Here is a 20,914-nt window from a genome sequence, read left to right as displayed (position 1 = left end):
AATATAAGAATAGAGGCAAAACTAGCAAATAGTGGTAAGTGTTTGAATAGTGATTTCAGGCATGGGTGGATTAACTGGGAAGGACCATAGGATAGCTGGGGTGACAAAAATGATCTTTTATCTCAATTTGGAGGTAATACATATATTCCTTTAAAAACTTTTTCTTTAATAGTGTTGGCAGGGGCCTCTCCTGAGTTCTTTAGTAGCAGCCAGAATAAGCTCATCATAGCAATAAACATGTACTTTACAAAGAAAAATATCCTTGCAGTTTTTTAGTTTGACAGCATTTATTAGTAAGGATACTATACTTACTACAGGTTTACACCTGTAGCTTGCATTACTGAGATGTTTCTGTATCCCTGTGAAATTGAAAATAATTCACATATGTGAAGCACATTTGAGTTAATTTGAGCTTTTCCTGTCAAACATTGGCATGTACCAAATAGCAGATTGGTAGCTCATAGGCCACGGTGGTGTTACAGAAGTTTAGAAAAAATAAGTAACATCTTTTTTTTTCTTTCTTCAGTCACAATTCCAGAAGGAATCATCAGTCTTATTAACTGATACTCCATAGAAATGAGTTTTATAAGGCATGAGCTTTGTTTGGCAATATAGGCAGCCTTTTCCTTTCATTCACCTCTCTCTTCCATAAACTAAGGTGTGCACTTCTATTTGGTATGTTTAAGAACAGAAACATGGAAGAGTTTGTTAGAGAATGCCTTATGTAGAGATATACTTTCTAACTGTTTCTAGTCCTTCTAAGTGTTTGATAAATATGTAGCTATTGTCTAGTTTTAAGTAAGGAGTTTCTACTTCTGGTTCTACTGTGAACATTAAAAGATAATAATGTTGACAGACTAAGGTAATTTATCTGTTCTATTTCCATGTAGCCATGATAATGAAATAGTAACAGTTTAGAATAAAACTTGAACTTTTCAACCAAACCTGTTAACCATATTCAGTGGTTAGATTTTGCTAATATTCCTCATTAATTTTTACCTTTAGATTGGTATTAATGTACTCAAATTGAAGTTATATCATGAAAGCTAATGTAACTATAATCACAGTACTCCTTATATATGGTTAATATAAAGTGAAAAGAGGATATATTAATATCATTACATTAAAAAACAATGTTATTTATCTAGGACCATTAGAGAGTCATTGAACACATGCAGTAAGAAACATTTGGTTATATATTTGCCTGACATGAAAAAATATATTTATATATTGAGGACATTCTTGACTCTATAGCATCTTCCTATGCTGATGGACAGTGATTGCAGTGGGGTGGGGTACTTGAAAATATGGGTGAATGTAGAAACCACAATGTTGCTCATGTAAAACCTTCATAAGATTGTATATCAATGATACCTTAATTTAAAAAAAAATGAGGACATTCTTATCATGAGATTTTTTTGAATATTGTTTCTCTTTCAGATGGGACATCTTACTCTAGAAGACTATCAGATCTGGAGTGTGAAAAATGTTCTTGCCAATGAATTTTTGAATCTCCTTTTCCAGGTATGTTTAAGGTAAATGACAGGTATAGAGAGTAGTAATACCAGTAGTTCTACATGGACCATTATGTAGTAGTTATTGCATATAGGCTGCAAAACTATATATTACAAGAAGAACTACATTATCTTGTATACCAACCTGAAAGATGGTGAGCTAGAGCATGAGTGCTATAAAGTTTCTCAAAGTCATGACATGGGAGATAGGAAAGTCAAATATAACTTACTATGTTTATTTATAGTAGCATAACTCACAACAGACCAGCATATAGATACATACATAATGATTTAAATTGCAAAAATCATCATAATTTACTATTTTTCTTCACTTCCTAAACAGAGGGATAGGTCATAAGTATGTAGCTGTTAATTTTTCAAAGTATATAGTCTCTCCAGTTAGGAGATTATCTTAGCTGTAAGGCTGTTTCTAAATTTTTTTATTCTTTAGAAGGTCCAAGAAAGATTGAGGGAGAAGAAGTAAAGAAAAGCTGCCAGAATGAACATTAAGTTATAGAGCATGCCGGATTTTAACTATTTTCCTAGTTAAAGTAGTTCTCTTGCTGCAATTAAAAAAAATAATTTAGTTTTCATTTTTCATAGTTCTTCATAAATATTTAACTTGATTTAATAGTGGTATTATAGAGTTTCCTTATTTCATTTTCCTTTCTTTGTAAAAGCACTCCTCTGAAGGTCAGAAAGGTTTGGTATTTTTATTGATATGGATTATTGGTATTTTGCAACGGATCATCCACTGTAAATAAAGAATAACTTGTCTGTGCCATGGCTGTATTGAAATAAATGGAGATTGATCCTGACAGCTATAGACTAATTGTTGTATATTTAAAATATATACAATCTGATAAAAACAATCATGTAACATCCATTTAAATCAGTCAGTTGCTCCACTATCACTTACAATTTTCAGCAGGAATTTAAGTTGATGGCTTTATAAATATGTACAAAAATAATATAAATCACTATAAACAGAAATGACATGTTGGTAATAATGAAAATTGATCAACTGTTTTTATCTCATTTAAAATAATATCCTCAACTACCTTATTTCATAATTGTATAAACATTTTAATCACTGAGGTTTGTGTCTGAGTCATTGTGCAGCTCTCACATAGGACAGCATTTTGATTTTTTTGTATTGCCTCTCCTATTTTCTCATTCTTAAGAATTTGCCATGGTACTGTTTTTTTCTATAACTATAAACAAGTGTATGCTTGAGATTTGCTTTTGTGTGTATGTGTTGCTCACATTGTATTATGGAAATCTGGAAAATATTTTCAATAGAATATACATCTACCTACTACCTAAATTTTAACATTACATTTACTATACTTTATTCCATATTCAGAAACACTTTTAAAACTATATGTTCACTTAATATATGAATAAGCAGGCTGTTATGCCAAGTAGTTTTATTTTCTGTGTCTTAAAGTTGGTAGTTATCTGGTAAGTTCAATGATAAAAGCTTGAATTACACTCTTATTTTCTTTGCCAAGATCCTCCTCTTGGCTATTTTGGATATTTAAGTGTAACATATATAAGTGTCAATAGAATTAGAAAACCATTCCTGTATCTTTATTTTCAATCCTTTTATATAAACTCTGTGACAGATATTTTGCAGAGAAAGCATGCTAAATCAGGGTCTTCTTTCCTGTATGTTTGTCAAAAAATATCAAATGTTCAAGAGTGTGGTAGGCAATGCCCCCCACCCCCCGCAAAAAAAAAAAAAATCCATGCTGTAATCCCTGGAAACTGGGAATATATTATTTTACATGGTAAAAAGGACTTTACAGATGTATCAGGTTATGATTCTGAGACAGGGTGATTAGCCTGGATTATCCAGATGGGTCCAGTCTAATCACGTGAGACCTAAAGTGGAGAACCTTTCCTACCCTCCCATTATCCCCAGTCTCTTTCTCTTTGGTAACTGTTAGTCCATTCTTGGGTTCTGTGATTCTGTTGCTGTTTTGTTCCTTCCGTTTTTCTTTTGTTCTTATACTCCACAGATGAGTGAAATCATTTGGTATTTGTTTTTCTCCACTTGGCTTATTTCACTGAGCATAATACCTCTAGCTCCATCCATGTTGTTGCAAATGGTAGGATTTGTTTTCTTCTTATGGCTGAATAATATCCATTGTGTATATGTACCACATCTTCTTTATCCATTCACCTACTGATGGACACTTAGGTTGCTTCCATTTCTTGGCTATTGTAAATAGTGCTGCGATAAACATAAGGATGCATCTTTCTTTTTCAAACTGGAGTGCTGCATCCTTAGGGCTAATTCCTAGAAGTGGAATTCCTGGGTCAAATGGTAAGTCTATTTTGAGCATTTTGATGAACCTCCATATTGCTTTCCACAATGGTTGAACTAATTTACATTCCCACCAGCAGTGTAGGAGGGTTCCCCTTTCTCCACAACCTCGCCAACATTTGTTATTGTTTGTCTTTTGGATGGTAGCCATCCTTACTGGTGTGAGGTGATATCTCATTGTGGTTTTAATTTGCAGTTCTCCGATAACTAGCGATGTGGAGCATCTTTTCATGTGTCTGTTGGCCGTCTGAATTTCTTCTTTGGAGAACTGTCTGTTCAGCTCCTCTGCCCATTTTTTAATTGGATTATTTGCTTTTTGTTTGTTGAGGTGCGTGATCTCTTTATATATTTTGGATGTCAAGCCTTTATCGGATCTGTCATTTAAGAATATATTCTCCCATACTGTAGGGTACCTTTTTGTTCTATTGCTGTACAGAAGCTTTTCAGCTTGATATAGTCCCACTTGTTCATTTTTGCTTTTGTTTTCCTTGCCCGGGGAGATATGTTCATGAAGAAGTTGCTCATGTTTATGTACAAGAGATTTTTGCCTATGTTTTTTTCTAAGAGTTTTATGGTTTCATGACTTACATTCAGGTCTTTGATCCATTTTGAATTTACTTTTGTGTATGGGGTTAGACGGTGATCCAGTTTCATTCTCTTACATGTAGCTGTCCAGTTTTGCCAGCACCATCTGTTGAAGAGACTATCATTTCCCCATTGTATGTCCATGGCTCCTTTATCGAATATTAATTGACCATATATGTTTGGGTTAATGTTTGGAGTCTCTATTCTGTTCCATTGGTCTTTGGCTCTGTTCTTGTGCCAGTACCAAATTGTCTTGATTACTATGGCTTTGTAGTAGAGCTTGAAGTTGGGGAGTGAGATCCCCCCCCCTTTATTCTTCTTTCTCAGGATTGCTTTGGCTATTCAGGGTCTTGGGTGTTTCCATATGAATTTTTGAACTATTTGTTCCAGTTCGTTGAAGAATGTTGTTGGTAATTTGATAGGGATTGCATCAAATCTGTATATTGCTTTGGGCAGGATGGCCATTTTGACTATATTAATTCTTCCTAGCCAAGAGCATGGGATGAGTTTCCATTTGTTAGTGTCCTCTTTAATTTCTCTTAAGAGTGTCTTATAGTTTTCAGGGTATAGGTCTTTCACTTCTTTGGTTAAGTTTATTCCTAGGTATTTTATTCTTTTTGATGCAATTGTGAATGGAATTGTTTTCCTGATTTCTCTTTCTGTTGGTTCATTGTTAGTGTATAGGAAAGCCACAGATTTGTGTGTGTTAATTTTGTATCCTACAACTTTGCTGTATTTCGATATGAGTTCTAGTAGTTTTGGAGTGGAGTCCTTAGGATTTTTTATGTACAATATCATGTCATCTGCAAATAGTGACAGTTTAACTTCTTTTTTACCATCTGGATTCCTTGTATTTCTTTGTTTTGTCTAATTGCCATGGCTAGGACCTCCAGTACTATGTTAAATAACAGTGGGGAGAGTGGGCATCCCTGTCTTGTTCCCGATCTCAAAGGAAAAGCTTTCAGCTTCTCGCTGTTCAGTATGATGTTGGCTGTGGGTTTATCATATATGGCCTTTATTATGTTGAGGTACTTGCCCTCTATACCCATTTTGCTGAGAGTTTTTATCATGAATGGATGTTGAATTTTGTCGAATGCTTTTTCAGCATGTATGGAGATGATCAGCATCAATTTTGCCAAACAATTCTGATGTGGCAAAAAATTCTTAAACAGGATACAGAAAGCATTAATGATAAAAGAAACATTTTTAAGTTGGACTTCAGTAAAATTTAAAATTCTTTTATCAAGAGATAGCATTAATAAAGTGAAAAGATAAGCCACACAGTGGGAGAAGATATTTGCAATACCTGCAGTGGTACAAAAGACTTGTACCTATGGGATAAAAAGAACAAACATCAGTGAGAAAAAAGCAGAACCTCAATATAAAAATGTGCAAAAAAACTTGAGCAAGTGCTTCACAAAAGAGGATATCCAGGTAGCAAAAAATATTATGAAAAGGGGCTAACCTCTTTAGTCATTATGGAAATAAATATTAAAAAACATGCTTGAAATACCATTAGACATACCCCAAAGGGTTATTTTTTGAGTGATATATAAAGTATTGGTGAGGATGACAAGCAGCTGGAACTCTACACTTTTCCAGTGGGAATGTAAATTGTTACAAATACTTTGGAAATAGTTTGTCACTGTTTATGAAAGTTGAGCATAGGCAGACCCAGCAAGTATACTCCCTGTGTGTGCCCTACAGAAACTTGCATGTATGAACACCAACAAACATCCAAGGAAGTTCTTATAATCACTATTTGTAATATCCCAAAACAGAAAATGACCTATCGAATACCTGTCAGTAAATCAATACATAAACAATAAATAAATTGTGTCCCACGTGTACAATGGTATGTTTTAGAGCAATGAAAGTAAATATACTAGTGCTACACACAACATGGATGAAACGTAACATTGAGTGGAAATACTATACCAAAAATTTCATAAGCATACAAAACCAATCCATGGTGATAAAATTAAAGAATGAATACATCAAAGTGGTGCAGTGGTGTCTGGGAAGAATCCCAAAGTGGGAGGTGGCAATGTTCTATTTTTTGATTGGGTGAAGGTTATTTAGGTATATTTACTTTATGAACATTCATTGAACTGTCCTTAACACTTGTTCACTTTTAAGCATATATATTATATTTTTCTGTTTTTTTCAGTTTGCTTGCAAAAACCAGGTATCAAAAGCCCAAGTATCAAAATCCATCAATATGAGAACAGATAAAAATAAATGATGGCATATGCAAACAGTGGAATACTACTCAGTAATAAAAAGAATGAATTACTGATCATGAATAATCCTCAAAAATATAATTTGTGTGTTTCATTGTTACATAAATGTTGCCTCAAAACAGTAAAAAAAACCGAACAGATATTGAACTCTCTAGTTAATATATTAGGCATGCTGATTTACAGAGAGCTGTATTAGTATTTATAATTTACTTTGAAATACATCCAAAAATTAAGATGGATTAATGGACGAATTCAGAAATAAATGCAAGTACAATAAAATGTTAATGTTGGAATATAGGATGGGTATGACATGTTCAGTATAAAATTCTTCAAACTTCTGTATGTTTGAAAAGTTCCATGATAAAATGTTGAAAAAACCATATATTTAAACAATAATAATATTGGGAGAAGGCAAAAATATTAAAGAGAAAATGAACCCTAAAATGCATACTTAGCATTAGTGGCCATAATTTTCTCCTAGAGCTTTTTAAATTAAAATGCCAATGTTATCTTTCATCTCCTATGTCCTCTTCATTGACCCTTCTTCACCTTTCTCTCCAGTGTTATGATATGCTCTTCAAATTTTAGGAAAGAAAATAATATTCTTGGGAAATATTAAAATATATAGTATTAATGAAATATTCTGAAAAGGGATTTTGTTTCTCTTTTCCTGTGTCACATGGAAATTTGGAAGTTGGCTTCTATTGAAATGGTTTGTGTAAAAAAAAACAGGTAAAGTTTAAAGTTTGAATTTGCTCAAGTGAATCAATGATAATTTGTCACTCGACAGCTGTTGCTAATACAGATTCCCATCTAGAAAGTGGATCTCATGCAGAGAGTGAAATATACAACCCAGTCACTAGCACCAGTCAATAAAATTTAGTTTGCTACTTTTTTCTATAGGTATGTCACATAGTTCTGGGGTTAAGACCAGCTACTCCAGAAGAGGAAGGACAAATTATTAGGTAAGTTTGTAGATTGAATGTGTGTATTTTTCATTATGTAGTTGAACTTTCTAACACCTGAAATATATTGTTACTACATAACAAAATGGTACTATTTTAATGGAATCATTGCAGTAACATCCTGTTTCTTTGGAATACTTACATATTTAAATATTTTTATTAAAGTAACTTCTGAACTAAGGGATTGGATTAATTTAGAAAGCAAATTCTATTTAACATTAAAATTGCACTGAGTACTGAATTTAATTTTTTGAAATAAAAGATATAAGATAAAAGCATTTTTTTATTGTACAAGAATTATAAAGTAGAACTAAGCAAAAAGAAACAAAAAATGACCATCATCTATATTTATACTTAATTGCTATCGACATTTTTTCAGCTTTATTTAGATATAATTGACAGGTAAAATTGTAAGATATTTCATGTGTACAATGTGATGATGATTTGATACATATATGCTTTGTGAAAGGATTCCCACTGTTGATTAACATGTCCATCACCATCACCTCACATACACCTTTTATTTATTTAAAAATATGGAAGAGACATGAATAGACATTTATCCAAACATGTGTAAATGAATGACTAATATGCCCATAAAACCCAGCAGCATCTTTAGGGAAGGCAAATTAAAACACAATGAAAGGACTGATTTCAGTGAAAATGGTGTAGTAGGTAGCTCTAAGAGCATGTCTCTCCACAGAAACATTGAAAAATACAGGAGAAACTGTCAAAATAAATTTTGTTAGAATTCTTGAAAGGAGTCAAAGGTTTATAGCAATCAAGTGAATGCTGAAAAAGAAGAAAAGCCAACTTAAAAACAGTAAGAATGCTTTATGGCATTTATATTTACCCCTGCCTGGTTCACTGTCAGTCTTGAAGATGGCAGCCTGTGTTTCTAGTTTAAGTATCTATTCCCTGGTTTCAGGTGGGACAGAGCATACCTTACTCATAAAGATCTGTGTTTGTTCTAACCTGTTTGGGTTTACTTGAAGAACTGACACAAGTAGCTCAACTCTGTTACCCCTGTCTGAGAACTTTACCAGGCTGGAAAAGCAGTGGGCGTTCTTCAAAAATATGGTAAGGCAAATGAACAAACTGCAGCCACCTGGGGCAAAATATTACACTTCAGCCATACAACAGAATGCCAGAAGTCTAGGAGGGAAAGGGAGATGATTTTGCTTAGAGAACTCAAGCATTCAAAAGTATACTTGTATCTAGGGAATTTAGAAAGCCTTGCACATACTCATGGCAAGATGCACATTCAGAATAAACTTGAGAACATACCCATATTTACACCACTGGCTAATCTCTAGAATAAGGGCATGCAGGAAATGAAGGCTAAGGCGGATGTAAACAGCCTGACTAAGCATTGAAGAGTTCCCTAGCACAGAGCCATTCTTCAAAGACAAGAGAGGTTTTTGTTTCCTCTTTATCCTTTTCCTCCCACCCCCATCTCCACCCTCTTCCTTCTCCTTTTTGCTTTTCTTCCTCTCCTCTTCCTCCTCCTACCCCCTCTTCTCTCTCTCTAGCCCAGCCACCATCTCCTCTCTCTCCCTCCTCCTATCCCTGTGATTCAGAGAAATCTGTCAAAATACTAGCTGAGCACAGTGAAATGAAGAGAGAATTCAAGACCACACATAACAAAGAATACAGACTTAACAAAGAACAGTTCAGAAATGTCACTAAGCAATTTCAGCATGCAACAAAAGCAAACCTGGAGGAGTAGAGGGAAATCTGATTTCCAAAGTTACCATATTATATATTCAAAAGGTCTAGTTTTCAGCAAATATTATAAAACATGCAAAAAGGAAAAAGGAATGGCCCATTTACAGAAGATAGTAACAGAAAACTGCCTCTGAGGAAGTACAGACATTGGGCTTAGTAGACAAAGATTTTAAATCAGCTATTTTAATTATGTTCAAAGAGCTACTGGAAACTATGAACAAAGAGGTAAAATACACCAGGAGAATGATATATGAACAAATAGATGAATAACATCAACAAAGAGAGTTTTTTTTTTTTAAGTATGAAAAGGTACCAAGCACAGCTTATGGAGCTGGAAAGTACAATAACTGAAATGAAAAATTCACTAGAGGGGTGTATTACCTCTAGTACCAGGAGACCTGTGGGATAGCAGCAAGCATACCAACATACACATGATGGGACTGCCTCTCAGAAGAAGAGGAGGAGAAAAATGGCAGAATATTTGAAGAAATAAAGGCCCCAAACTTCCCAAACTTGATAGAAGATGTGAACTTAAACATCCAGAAATCCCATTAAACTCCAAGAAAGATAAACTCTAAGAGATCCACACCAAGATACATTATAATCAAATTGTCAGAACCCAGATAGAATTTTAAATGCAGCAAGGGAGAAAATACTGATCATATACAATGGATACTTAATAAGAGTTAACAGTGCTTTTCTCATCAGAAACCTTGGAATCCAAAAGTGATTGGAATTAAAGTGCTAAAAGAAAAAAAAGGACTGTAACAAAGAATTCTTTATGCAGCAAAAACATTTCTTCAGGAGTGATTTTGATTTTGAAATGGATTTTGATACTGGGACACCAAAAGCATGAGCAGCCAAATTAAAAATAGATAAATTTGACTTCATCAAAATGTAAAACTTCTGTGCATTCAAGGACATTGTCAAAATAAAAAGACTACAGAATGGGAAAAAATAATTGTAAACCATAGCTCTAATAAGTGTCAAGTAACCAAAATATATAAAGAACTCCTACAGCTCACCAACACAACAGACAAAAAACTCAAAAAATGGGCAAGGGACTTGACATTTCTCCAGAGAGGGTGTACAAATGGTGCGTCATCAAGCACATGAAGAAATACTCAAAATCATTAGTCATTGAGGAATGCAACTCAAAACCACAATGAAATTCCACTTCACATCTACAGGATGTTTGTAATTTAAAAAATGGATAATAAATTTGTAAGGATATGGAGAAACTGAGACCCTCATATATTGCTGGTGGAAATGTAGAGTGGTATAGCTGCTATGGAAAACTATCTGGTAGTCCCTCAACATGGAATTAACCACTTGTAGATATATACTCAAAAGAATTGAAAACAGGGACTCAGATACTTGTACACAGATGTTCATAGTGGCACTATTCACAATAGCCAAGAGGTGGGAACATCCTAAATATCTATAAGCGAATGAATAGATAAACAAATGTGGCGTGTGTATTATTTAAAAAGGAATGATGTACTGATACATCGTGAGCGTGCAACAAAAGGTCACATCTTTTATGATTTCCATATGAAATATCCACAATAGGTAAATCCATAGATACGGAAAGCAGATTGGTGATTGCTAAATGCAGGGAGAAGGGAATAATAGAGAATAACTGCCTAATGTATAACTGCTTAGTTGAGACTTATGAAAATGTTTTGGAGAAATTCACATAACATAAAATTAACCATTTTAAAGTGTAAAATTCAGTGGCATTAGTACATTCAAAATGTGCCACCACCACATTATGTGAATTTCTCCTCAATAAAAATGCTATTTTAAAAGTCACAATGTGATGCCATTTCACACCTTCTAGGACATTTATGATAGAAAATACAAACAATAACAAGTGTTGGCAAGAATATGGAGAAACTGAAACCATCATACATTACTGATGGGAATGTTAAATGCCTCCTTTGGAAAACAGTTTGCCAGTTTCAAGTGATCAGATTTTAGATGGGCAAACAAAACATGGTATATACATACCTGTGTACTATCAGTAATAAAAAAGAACAGACTAATGATATCTTCTATAACATAGATGAACCTCAAAGTCATTATGCTATAAGGAAGAGAGACCAGATATAACAGACTACATGTTACAGAATTCCATTTATAAGGAATCTTTAGGAAAGGACAATTTGTAAGAGATAACTACTGGTTTCCGAGGCTGAGGGTGGTAACACAGGTTGACTAAAAATGGACACAGGGTATCTTTTTGGGGTAATTGAAATGTTCTAAAATTGGATTGTGGGGATGTTTGTATATGTCTGTATATTTAACAGAATCATGGAATTGTACACTTAATTCTGGTAAATTTTACTTTATGCAACTATTCCTTAATAAGGCTGTTTTTAAAACATCAGTATGAGACTTGATAGTGTTGGTATGCCTCCTGAAATTAGCTTAAGAGTGTTTCACAAATTGAAATTGTGACTATCTCCTGGGTATATCTGTTTCATGTTTTTCATGTATAAAAACTTCTAATGATAATTTGTGGGTATTTGGTCATGTCTTTCACACACCATTTGGTGTACTAAATTTCTCTTGTATGTACAGAGGCTGGTTAGAACGAGAGAGCAGGTATGGTCTGCAACCAGGACACAATTGGTTTATCATCTCCATGCAGTGGTGGCAGCAGTGGAAAGAATATGTCAAATACGTGAGTAAGAGTCCTGTTAATTGACATTTTTCATACAATTTTCAACTCCATCAAACTTTGTGTGACTACTGGCCGGTAGTAAAGTGCTCCAAACCTAGATAAAGATTTGAAGGAGAAATTAATGAATGCCTATGTGATACTTGCTGTGGACCAGGCTCTGTGCTTAAACTTCCACATCAATTTCCTCCCTTGCAACAACTCTCGGGAAGGTAATACTGGACATGGGGGTGCATATATGCACCTCACATATCTCATTTGATTTTCATAGTATCCCTGTGAGGAAATGGTATTACACTCATTTTACCTGTGAGGAACCTACGGCTGAGATTAAAGACAACTGAATATCGTGCTAAGGGTGGCAGTTCTGGAAACAAATCCAAGGGACTGACTTTAAAACCAGTGGTGTCTCAGCTTACATTATTTTTATTTGTTCACCTTTTTCATCAAAATTCTGTTCAGGAAAGTTAATTTCAGAACATTAGAGCTCAATTTCTAAATGAAAATCTGCTATTATTCTTAATAGTTAAAAAATTCTCATTAGTGAATATTGTAGTCTTTTTTAAAACATAAAAAGCTTTTTCAAAATTAGGAAATTATAAAGAATAATGCCAGAAATTAAAGTTCACCATTCATGGAGAGCAGGTTGATATATATACTGATTGACAGTTGCCAAATGATCATTAACCAAAATCCTGATAATTTTATTCATATTTTTCTTATATGTCCTTTTCTGTCATTGTTTATCAGAATATTGGTAGACTGTTTACATTATCTACCTCATTATTCTGCCGGGTTCTCTTTCCCTTTAGCAGAGTTTAGTAATGTTTTCACATGTAAAATACACTAATTGGAAAAAGTAGGCTTTGGTATCACCTAAGGAGTAAAAGTAGGCAAATTACTTCAAACCTTGTAGGCAAATGATGATGGTGATTATAGGTATAAAATGAGAACATTGGGGTAAAGCATCACAGTCTATTTTGAAAGGCTTTTTGGTCTTTATATTCTTAGTTTGGCCTTAGAATGAATGGTTACTAATGTCTTACTGGCTACAGACTAAAATATTATTTAGCTTTGGTTTTAAAGTTATTACTTCTTGTTCCTTATAGGAACATGATAGAGGTCTTGCTCTTAGCAGTACATCTCTTATAAACAGACGGAAGTGCACTGCTGAGAACATGAATCTAGTTCTTGCCTGCTCCAACCCTTCTATTCATTAAAAGAATTAGTGGAGGGGTAGTAAGGTGGGGGTAGAAGTCTACACTGAAGTGTCATATTCATCTCCCCACTCTGGCATTCTGTATTACTGTCTAGTAGTGCCTGTCAAATGCAGACTTTAAAGTCTACTTTAAAACGGAGACTGCCAAACTGTTGTGAGAAACCTGGGAAGAAAGTATCAGTTCATATGGAGGGAAAGGTAATAGAGACTAGGGCAACTTATTTAATAAGGAGGGAAAAAATGTAAATGAAATTACAGCCGTCCTTTCTGAACATACCTATTAATTAGGAAAGTGTTCTTTACTAAATAAAGAACAACTTCTTTTAAATGCAAGTAAGTTTTTTAAAAAGTAACATTCTGAGCTTTGATTTCCCTATCTGTAAAGTGACAGTAATAATTGTGACCTCCCTTAGAGGGTGTTACAAGGATTAAAGACTTGGTATGTCTTAAGTGTTTTAGAATATCTGGCACATAGTAAGTATAAGTACTCAATAAATATTAGCTAATATTATAAGAATCCATTATAGGATAATGCTAGTGAATTTATAATTCTGTGTTAAAGAGTCCTGTTTCTGCTACTTGCTGTGCAATTTGAATAAGTTACGTATTCTTTCTTTACCTCAGTTTCCTCATACAAACAACAGGATTAATAACAATATCTATTTCAATAGTGTTATAAAAATGCACATGAGTTAATATAGATGAAGCACTTAGCCCCATTACTGGCAAGTAAAAACCCTATATAAAGTTAGGTAGTAATATTAGTAAGACTAGCAGTAGTTATAGCAACAGTAGCAGTAGTAATTAGTGATTTAAATTTACTTTTTAATATGTATGGCAACTTTAACAAATGCCCTGCTTAAAAAAGAATAAATGGGTGTTACTATCATATTGGATAATTTGATCTTACTCTGGATTTAGTCTGTCTACCTAAGATGTTAGTTAGCTTTTGTTAATGTCTGTCTCTTTGCAAAATGGCATGTTTGCATATGTGAATTACTAAATGTCTGTGAGGGCACACTGTATCTTTTAGATAGTAGCATGCTTAAAAGAGACAGGCCAAGGAAGGAGGAAAAATTAGCAGTCCTTCTCCAGAAGTGGTTTACCTCAGATTCACTATTATCCACGTGAGCTTGAATACCTAGTCTACTCATGGGATCTTGCTGATCTGTTTCCTCTTTAATGATCCAAGTGTTTTACTACTATATGATATCTCCTTTTGTGAAAATGAAACAGAGAGAAATGGGTGAAATATTTTCTGTTTATCAGTGTAGTATATATGATAATCTTTCCTCCTAAACTAAAGGAACTAAAAGGAAGCAGCTATTACTACTCAGATTTTACTGTTTAGTTATCATGTAACTTTAGAGCCAGAAATAAGCACTTCTATTCTCTAAAGTTATACACAAAGCTTCTGAAGTCCCTTTAGGTTTTTTAATTGCCCAAACTTATATTAGGTAATTAGTTAATTACCTGATCTAGATCTCTAAAGCTCAGGTCTCTTGATTCCTACCTTAGTACTTTTCCCCTTGTTCCATACTGCCCTCTGTTTTTCCAAAACAAGCATGGTACACTTATAAAATATAAAATTGGAATAACTATGAGTTATCTAAGATAATACTTGTAGTACACATATATATATATGGTAAAATGAAGGGGATTGTAAAATGAAGTAGCATCACCACTGATAGAGAAGAAAATGAATCCTGCCCCTTACTTTTTTTTATTATTATTTTTTAAGTATTATTGATAAACACTTTTATGAAGGATTCACAAGAAAACAATGTGGTTATTGCATTCACCCTTATTATCAAGTCCCCCCACATATCCCATTGCAGTCACTGTCCATCAGTGTCGTAAGATGCCACAGAGTCACCATTTCTCTTCTCTGAGCTACACTGTCTTTCCTGTGACCCCACAAACACCATATGCACCAATCATGATACCCCACAATCCCCTTTGCACTCCCTCCCCATCCGCCCTACCCCCCTTTTGTAACCACTAGACCCTTCTTGGAGCCTGTGGGTCTGCTTGCTCTTTTGTTCCTTTAGTTTTGCTTCATTGTTATACTCCACAAATGAGGGAAATCATTTGGTATTTGTCTTTCTCTGCCTGTTTTATTTCACTGAGCATAATACCCTCTAGCTCCATCCATGTTGTTACAAGTGGTAAGATTTGTTTCTTTCTTATGACTGAATAGTATTCCATTGTGTATATGTACCACATCTTTATCCATTCATCTACTGATGGACACTTCGGTTGCTTCCATATCTTGGCTATTGTAAATAGTGCTATGATAAACATAGGGATGCGTATGTCTTTTTGAATCTGAGAACTTGTTTTCTTTGGGTAAATTCATCAGAGTGGAATTCCCGGGTCAAATGATACTTCTATTTTTAGTTTTTTGAGGAACCTCCATATTGCTTTCCACAATGGTTGAACTAGTTTACATTCCCACCAGCAGTGTAGGAGGGTTCCCCTTTCGCCACACCATCACCAGAATTTGTTATTCCTAGTCTTTTCTTTGTTGGCCATCCTAACTGGTGTGAGGTGGGATCTCATTGTGGTTTTAATTTGCGCTTCCCTGATAATAAGCGATGGAAAGCATGTTTTCATGTGCCTGTTGGTCATCTGAATTTCTTCTTTGGAGAAGTGTCTGTTCATATCCTCCACCCATTTTTTAATAGGGTTATTTGGTTTTGGGTGTTGAGGCATGTGAGTTATTTATATATTTTGGATGTTAACCCCTTGTCAGATGTATCATTTACAAACATGTAACATATCATTTACAAAAATCCATACTATAGAATGCCTTTTTGTTCTGCTGATTGTGTCCTTTGCTGTACAGAAGCTTTTTAGCATGATGTAGTCCCATTTGTTCATTTTTTATCATGTTTCCCTTGCCCAAGGAGATCCGTTCACGAAAAAGTTGCTCATGTTTATATTCAAGAGATTTTTGCCTATGTTTTCTTCTAAGAGTTTTATAGTTTCATGACTTACATTCAGGTCTTTGATCCATTTCGAGTTTACTTGTGTGTACAGGGTTAGACAATAGTCCAATTTCATTCTCTTGCATGTATCTGTCCAGTTTTGCCAACAACATTTGTACAAGAAGCTGTCATTTCTCCATTGTATATCCATGGCTCCTTTATCATATATTAATTGACTATATATGCTTGGGTTTGTATCTGGGCTCTTTAGTCTGTTCCGTTGGTCTATGGGTCTTTTCTTGTGCCAGTACCAAATTGTCTTGATTACTGTGGCTTTGTAGTAGAGCTTGAAGTCTGGGAGCGTAATCCTCCCAGCTTTCTTCTTCCTTCTCAGGATTGCTTTGCCTGTTTGGGGTCTTTTGTGGTTCCATATGAATTTTAGAACTATTTGCTCTAGTTCATTGAAGAATGCCATTGATATTTTGATAGGGATTGCATTGAATCTGTAGATTGCTTTAGGAAGGATGGCCATTTTGACAATATTAATTCTTCCTATCCATGAGCATGGGATGTGTTTCCATTTATTGGTATCTTTAATTTCTCTCGTGAGTGTCTTGTAGTTTTCAGAGTATATATAGGTCTTTCACTTCTTTGGTTAGGTTTATTCCTAGGTATTTATTCTTTTTGATGCAGTTGTAAATGGAATTGTTTCATCATTAGTGTATAGGAATGCCATAGATTTCTGTGTATTAATTTTGTATCTGACAACTTTGCTGAATTTGGGTATTAGATCTAGTAGTTTTGGAGTGGATTCTTTAGAGTTTTTTATGTACAGTATCATGCCATCTGCAAACAGGAACAGTTTAACCTCTTCCTTGCCAGTCTGGATGCCCTTTATTTCTTTGTGTTTTCTGATTACTGTGGCAAGGACATCCAGAACTATATTGAATAAAAGTGGGGAGAGTGTTCCCAATCTTAAAGGAAAAGCTTTCATATTCCCACTGTTAAGTATGATGTTGGCTGCAGGTATTCATATGTGACCTTTACTATGTTGAGGTACTTGACCTCTATAACCATTGAGAGTTTTTATCATGAACAGATATTGAATTTTGTTGAATGCTTTTTCAGCATCCATGGAGATGATCATGTGGTTTTTGTTCTTTTTGTTGATGTGCTGGATGATGTTGATGGATTTTTGAGTGTTGTACCATCCTTGCATTCCTGGGATAAATCCTACTTGATCATGATGGTTGATCTTTTTGATGTATTTTCGAATTCGGTTTGCTAATATTTGATTGAGTGTTTTTACATCTATGCTCATCAGGGATATTGTTCTGTAATTTTCTTTTTTTGTGGTGTCTTTGCCTGGTTTTGGTATTAGAGTGATGCTGACCTCATAGAATGATTTTGAGAGTATTCTCTCCTCTTCTACTTTTTGGAAAACTTTAAGGAGGATGGGTATTAGGTCTTCACTAAATGTTTGATAAAATTCAGCACTGAAACCAGCTGGTCCAGGCGGTTTGTTCCTAGGTAGTTTTTTGATTACCAATTCAATTTTATTTTGTTGCTGGTAATTGGTCTATTCGGATTTTCTGTTTCTTCCTGGGTCAGTCTTGGAAGGTTGTATTTTTCTAGAAAGTTGTCCATTTCTTCTAGGTTATCCAAATTGTCAGCATGTCGTTTTTCATAGTATTCTCTCATACTTCTTTGTATTTCTGTGCTGTTCATCATGATTTTTCCTTTCTCCTTTCTGATTCTATTGATGTGTGAAGACTCTCTTTTTTTCTTGATAAGTCTGGCTAGGGGTTTATCCATTTTGTTTACTTTCTCAAAAAACCAGCTCCTGCTTTCATTGATTCTGTTGTTTTATTCTTCTCAATTTTATTTATTTATGCTCTCATCTTTATTGTGTCCCTCCTTCTCCTAACTTTGGGCCTCATTTGTTCTTCTTTTTCTAGTTTCCTTAATTGTGAGTTTAGGCTGTTCATTTGGAATTGATTTTCTTTCCTGAGGTAGGCTTCTATTGCAGTATACTTCCCTCTTAGCACAACCTTTCTTGCATCCCACAGATTTTGCAGTGTTGAATTATTGTTAGCTTTTATCTCCATATATTGCTTGATCTCAGTTTTTATTTGGTCATTGATCCATAGATTGTTTGGGAGCATGTTATTAAGAATCCATGTGTTTGTGGGATTTTTCATTTTCTTTGTGTAATTTATTTCCAGTTTCATACCTTTGTGGTCTGAGAAGCTGGTTGGTACAATTTCAGTCTTTTTTAATTTACTGAGGCTCTTTCTGTGGCCTAGTATGTGATCTGTTCTTGAAAGTATTCCATGTGCACTTGAAAAGAATGTGTTCTCTTCTAATGTGTTGTTCAGTGCCTCAGTCTACCTACGTATTTTCTGTCTGGTTGACCTGTCCTTTGGAGTGCGTGCAGTATTGAAGTATCCTAAAATGAATGCAGGCATCTATTTCCCCCTTCAATTCTGTTAGCATTTGTTTCACATATGTAGGTCCTTTTTATTGGGCACATAGATATTTATAATGGTTATATCCTCTTTTTGGACTGACCCCTTTATCATTATGTAATGTTTTTCTTTGTCCGTTATGACTTTGTTTTGGAGTCTGTTTTGTCTGATACAAGTACTGCAACTCCTTCTTTTTTCTTCCTATTAATTGCATGAAATATCTTTTTCCATCTGTTTACTTACAGTCTGTGTATGTCTTTGGTTTTGAAGTGAGTCTCTAGTAATTAGCAGATAGACAGGTCTTGTTTTTTTATCCAGTCAGTGACTCTAAGTGTTTTGATTGGTACATTTAGACCATTTACACTTAAGGTGATTATCGATAGGTATGTATTTATTGCCATTGCAGGCTTTAGATCTGTGGTTACCAAAGGTTCAAGGGTAATTCCCTTACTATCTAACAGTCTAATTTAACTCACTTAGTATGGTATTTACAAGAACAACGTAAAGGCTTTTTTTTCCCCTCCTTTTTCTTCCTCCTCCATTCTTTTATATATTAGATATCATATTCTGTACTCCTTGTCCATCCCTTGATTGACTTTGGAAGTAGTTGATGTAATTTTGCATCTGCTTGGTAATTAATTGTTCTACTTTTTTTGCTGTGGTTTTATTTCTGCTGGTGACAGCTATTTAGCCTTAGGAACACTTATATGTATAGCAGTCCCTCCAAAATACACTGTAGAGGTGGGTTCTAGGAGGTAAATTCTCTCAGCTTTTGCTTATCTGAAAATTGTTTAATCCCTCCTTCAAATTTAAATGATATTGCTGGATAACGTAATCTTGGTTCCAGGCCCTTCTGCTTCATTGCATTAAATACATCATGCCACTCCCTTTTGACCTGTAAGGTTTCTGCTAAAAAGTCTGATGATAGCCTGATGGGCTTTCCTTTGTGTGTAATCTTATATCTCTCTCTGGCTGCTTTTAGTATTCTGTCCTTATCCTTGATTTTTGCCATTTTAATTACTATATCTCTTGGTGTTGTCTTCCCTGGGTCCCTTGTGTTGGGAGATCTGTGCACATCCATGGCCTGAGAGACTATCTCCTTCCCCAAATTGGGGAAGTTTTCAGCAATTACCTTCTCAAAGATACTTACTGTCCCTTTTTCTCTCTCTTCTTCTTCTGCTACCCCTATAATGCAAATATTGTTCCATTTGGATTGGTCACATAGTTCTCTCAATATTCTTTCTTTCCTAGAGATCCTTTTTTCTCTCTGTGTCTCAGCTTCTCTGTACTCCTCTAATTTCTGTTACATTTACCATTTCTTCTAGTACATCAAATCTGCTTTTAAATCCCTCCATTGTGTGTTTTATTTCAGATGTAAAATTTCTTAATGATTGAATCTCCATCCTAAATTCATCCCTGAGTTCTTGAGTATTTTTCTGTACCTCCATGAGCATGTTTATGATTTTTATTTTGAACTTTCTAGAAGATGGGTGAGTTCAGTTTCACTTGGGTTTTTTTCTGGTGATTGTGAGATTTTAGTTTGAACCAGGTTCCTTTGACATTTCACATTTGTATGTGGCGCCCTCTATTGCCCAGAAGCTCTAGTCTCTGGAGCTGCTCAGCCCCTGGAGTGATGTCAGGGATCACAGGGGAACAGTTCTCGTGCCTGGAGGGAGGAAAGAGCTGTGTCTGCTTCCCAGCTGCGGTGCTTGTCTTCATTGTTAGAACCATTTGCCCAAGCACACAGGTGTTAGCCTCTGTGTTTTGCATTTGTAGCTGCTGTAGACGGGGCCTCCCTCTGGCTGGCCTGACACCAGGTCAGGGACTGACAGTTTGCAAGCCAGTACCGGTAGGCAAGGAGGAAAACACAGCGGGCTGTGTATCACATTGGGGGCCTTTCAGAGCTGAGTAGCCAACCAGGGTGATGGAGCACATGAAGCTCCTCAAAGTTCCCAACCTGCTAGGCAGAGCACACCCAGACAACCTTGTCCACCTATCCCTTCTCCCTATGTGCAATCCCTGCCCCTTCAACAGCCCTCTCACTGCTAGGAAGCCTCTCAGACAACCCACCTTTCCTTTGCCCCAGAGCAGCCAGATGTGGATCCCTGTCCTCCACAAACGGCTGGAATCTCAGTCTTTTCCAAGTATTCTGCCTGTCTTAGCTTTTCAACCCCACTAATCTCCAGAGCACCATGCAATGTAGGTTTGTGCTCCCAAAGCAAATCTTCAGGACTGGGTGTTCAG

General features: G+C 35.2%; 1 protein-coding gene across 5 annotated transcripts in view; it reads left to right on the top strand.

The window, feature by feature from the left end:
• USP32 (ubiquitin specific peptidase 32) overlaps nucleotides 1–20,914 on the top strand; it is a 234,431-nt gene that overhangs the window by 140,503 nt on the left and 73,014 nt on the right. For all 5 annotated transcript variants that reach the window (XM_073235293.1, XM_073235294.1, XM_073235292.1 and 2 more), the window contains exons 10-12: nucleotides 1,441–1,524; nucleotides 7,578–7,639; nucleotides 11,954–12,056. In XM_073235293.1, coding sequence (XP_073091394.1) covers nucleotides 1,441–1,524; nucleotides 7,578–7,639; nucleotides 11,954–12,056 — 249 coding nt within the window. The remainder of the gene's footprint in view (nucleotides 1–1,440; nucleotides 1,525–7,577; nucleotides 7,640–11,953; nucleotides 12,057–20,914) is intronic.

The sequence above is a fragment of the Manis javanica genome, chromosome 4, assembly GCF_040802235.1.
Source record: "Manis javanica isolate MJ-LG chromosome 4, MJ_LKY, whole genome shotgun sequence".
Lineage (NCBI taxonomy): Eukaryota > Metazoa > Chordata > Mammalia > Pholidota > Manidae > Manis > Manis javanica.
Note: the sequence above shows the minus strand (reverse complement) of the source record. Positions and strands in the feature narration are given on the sequence as shown.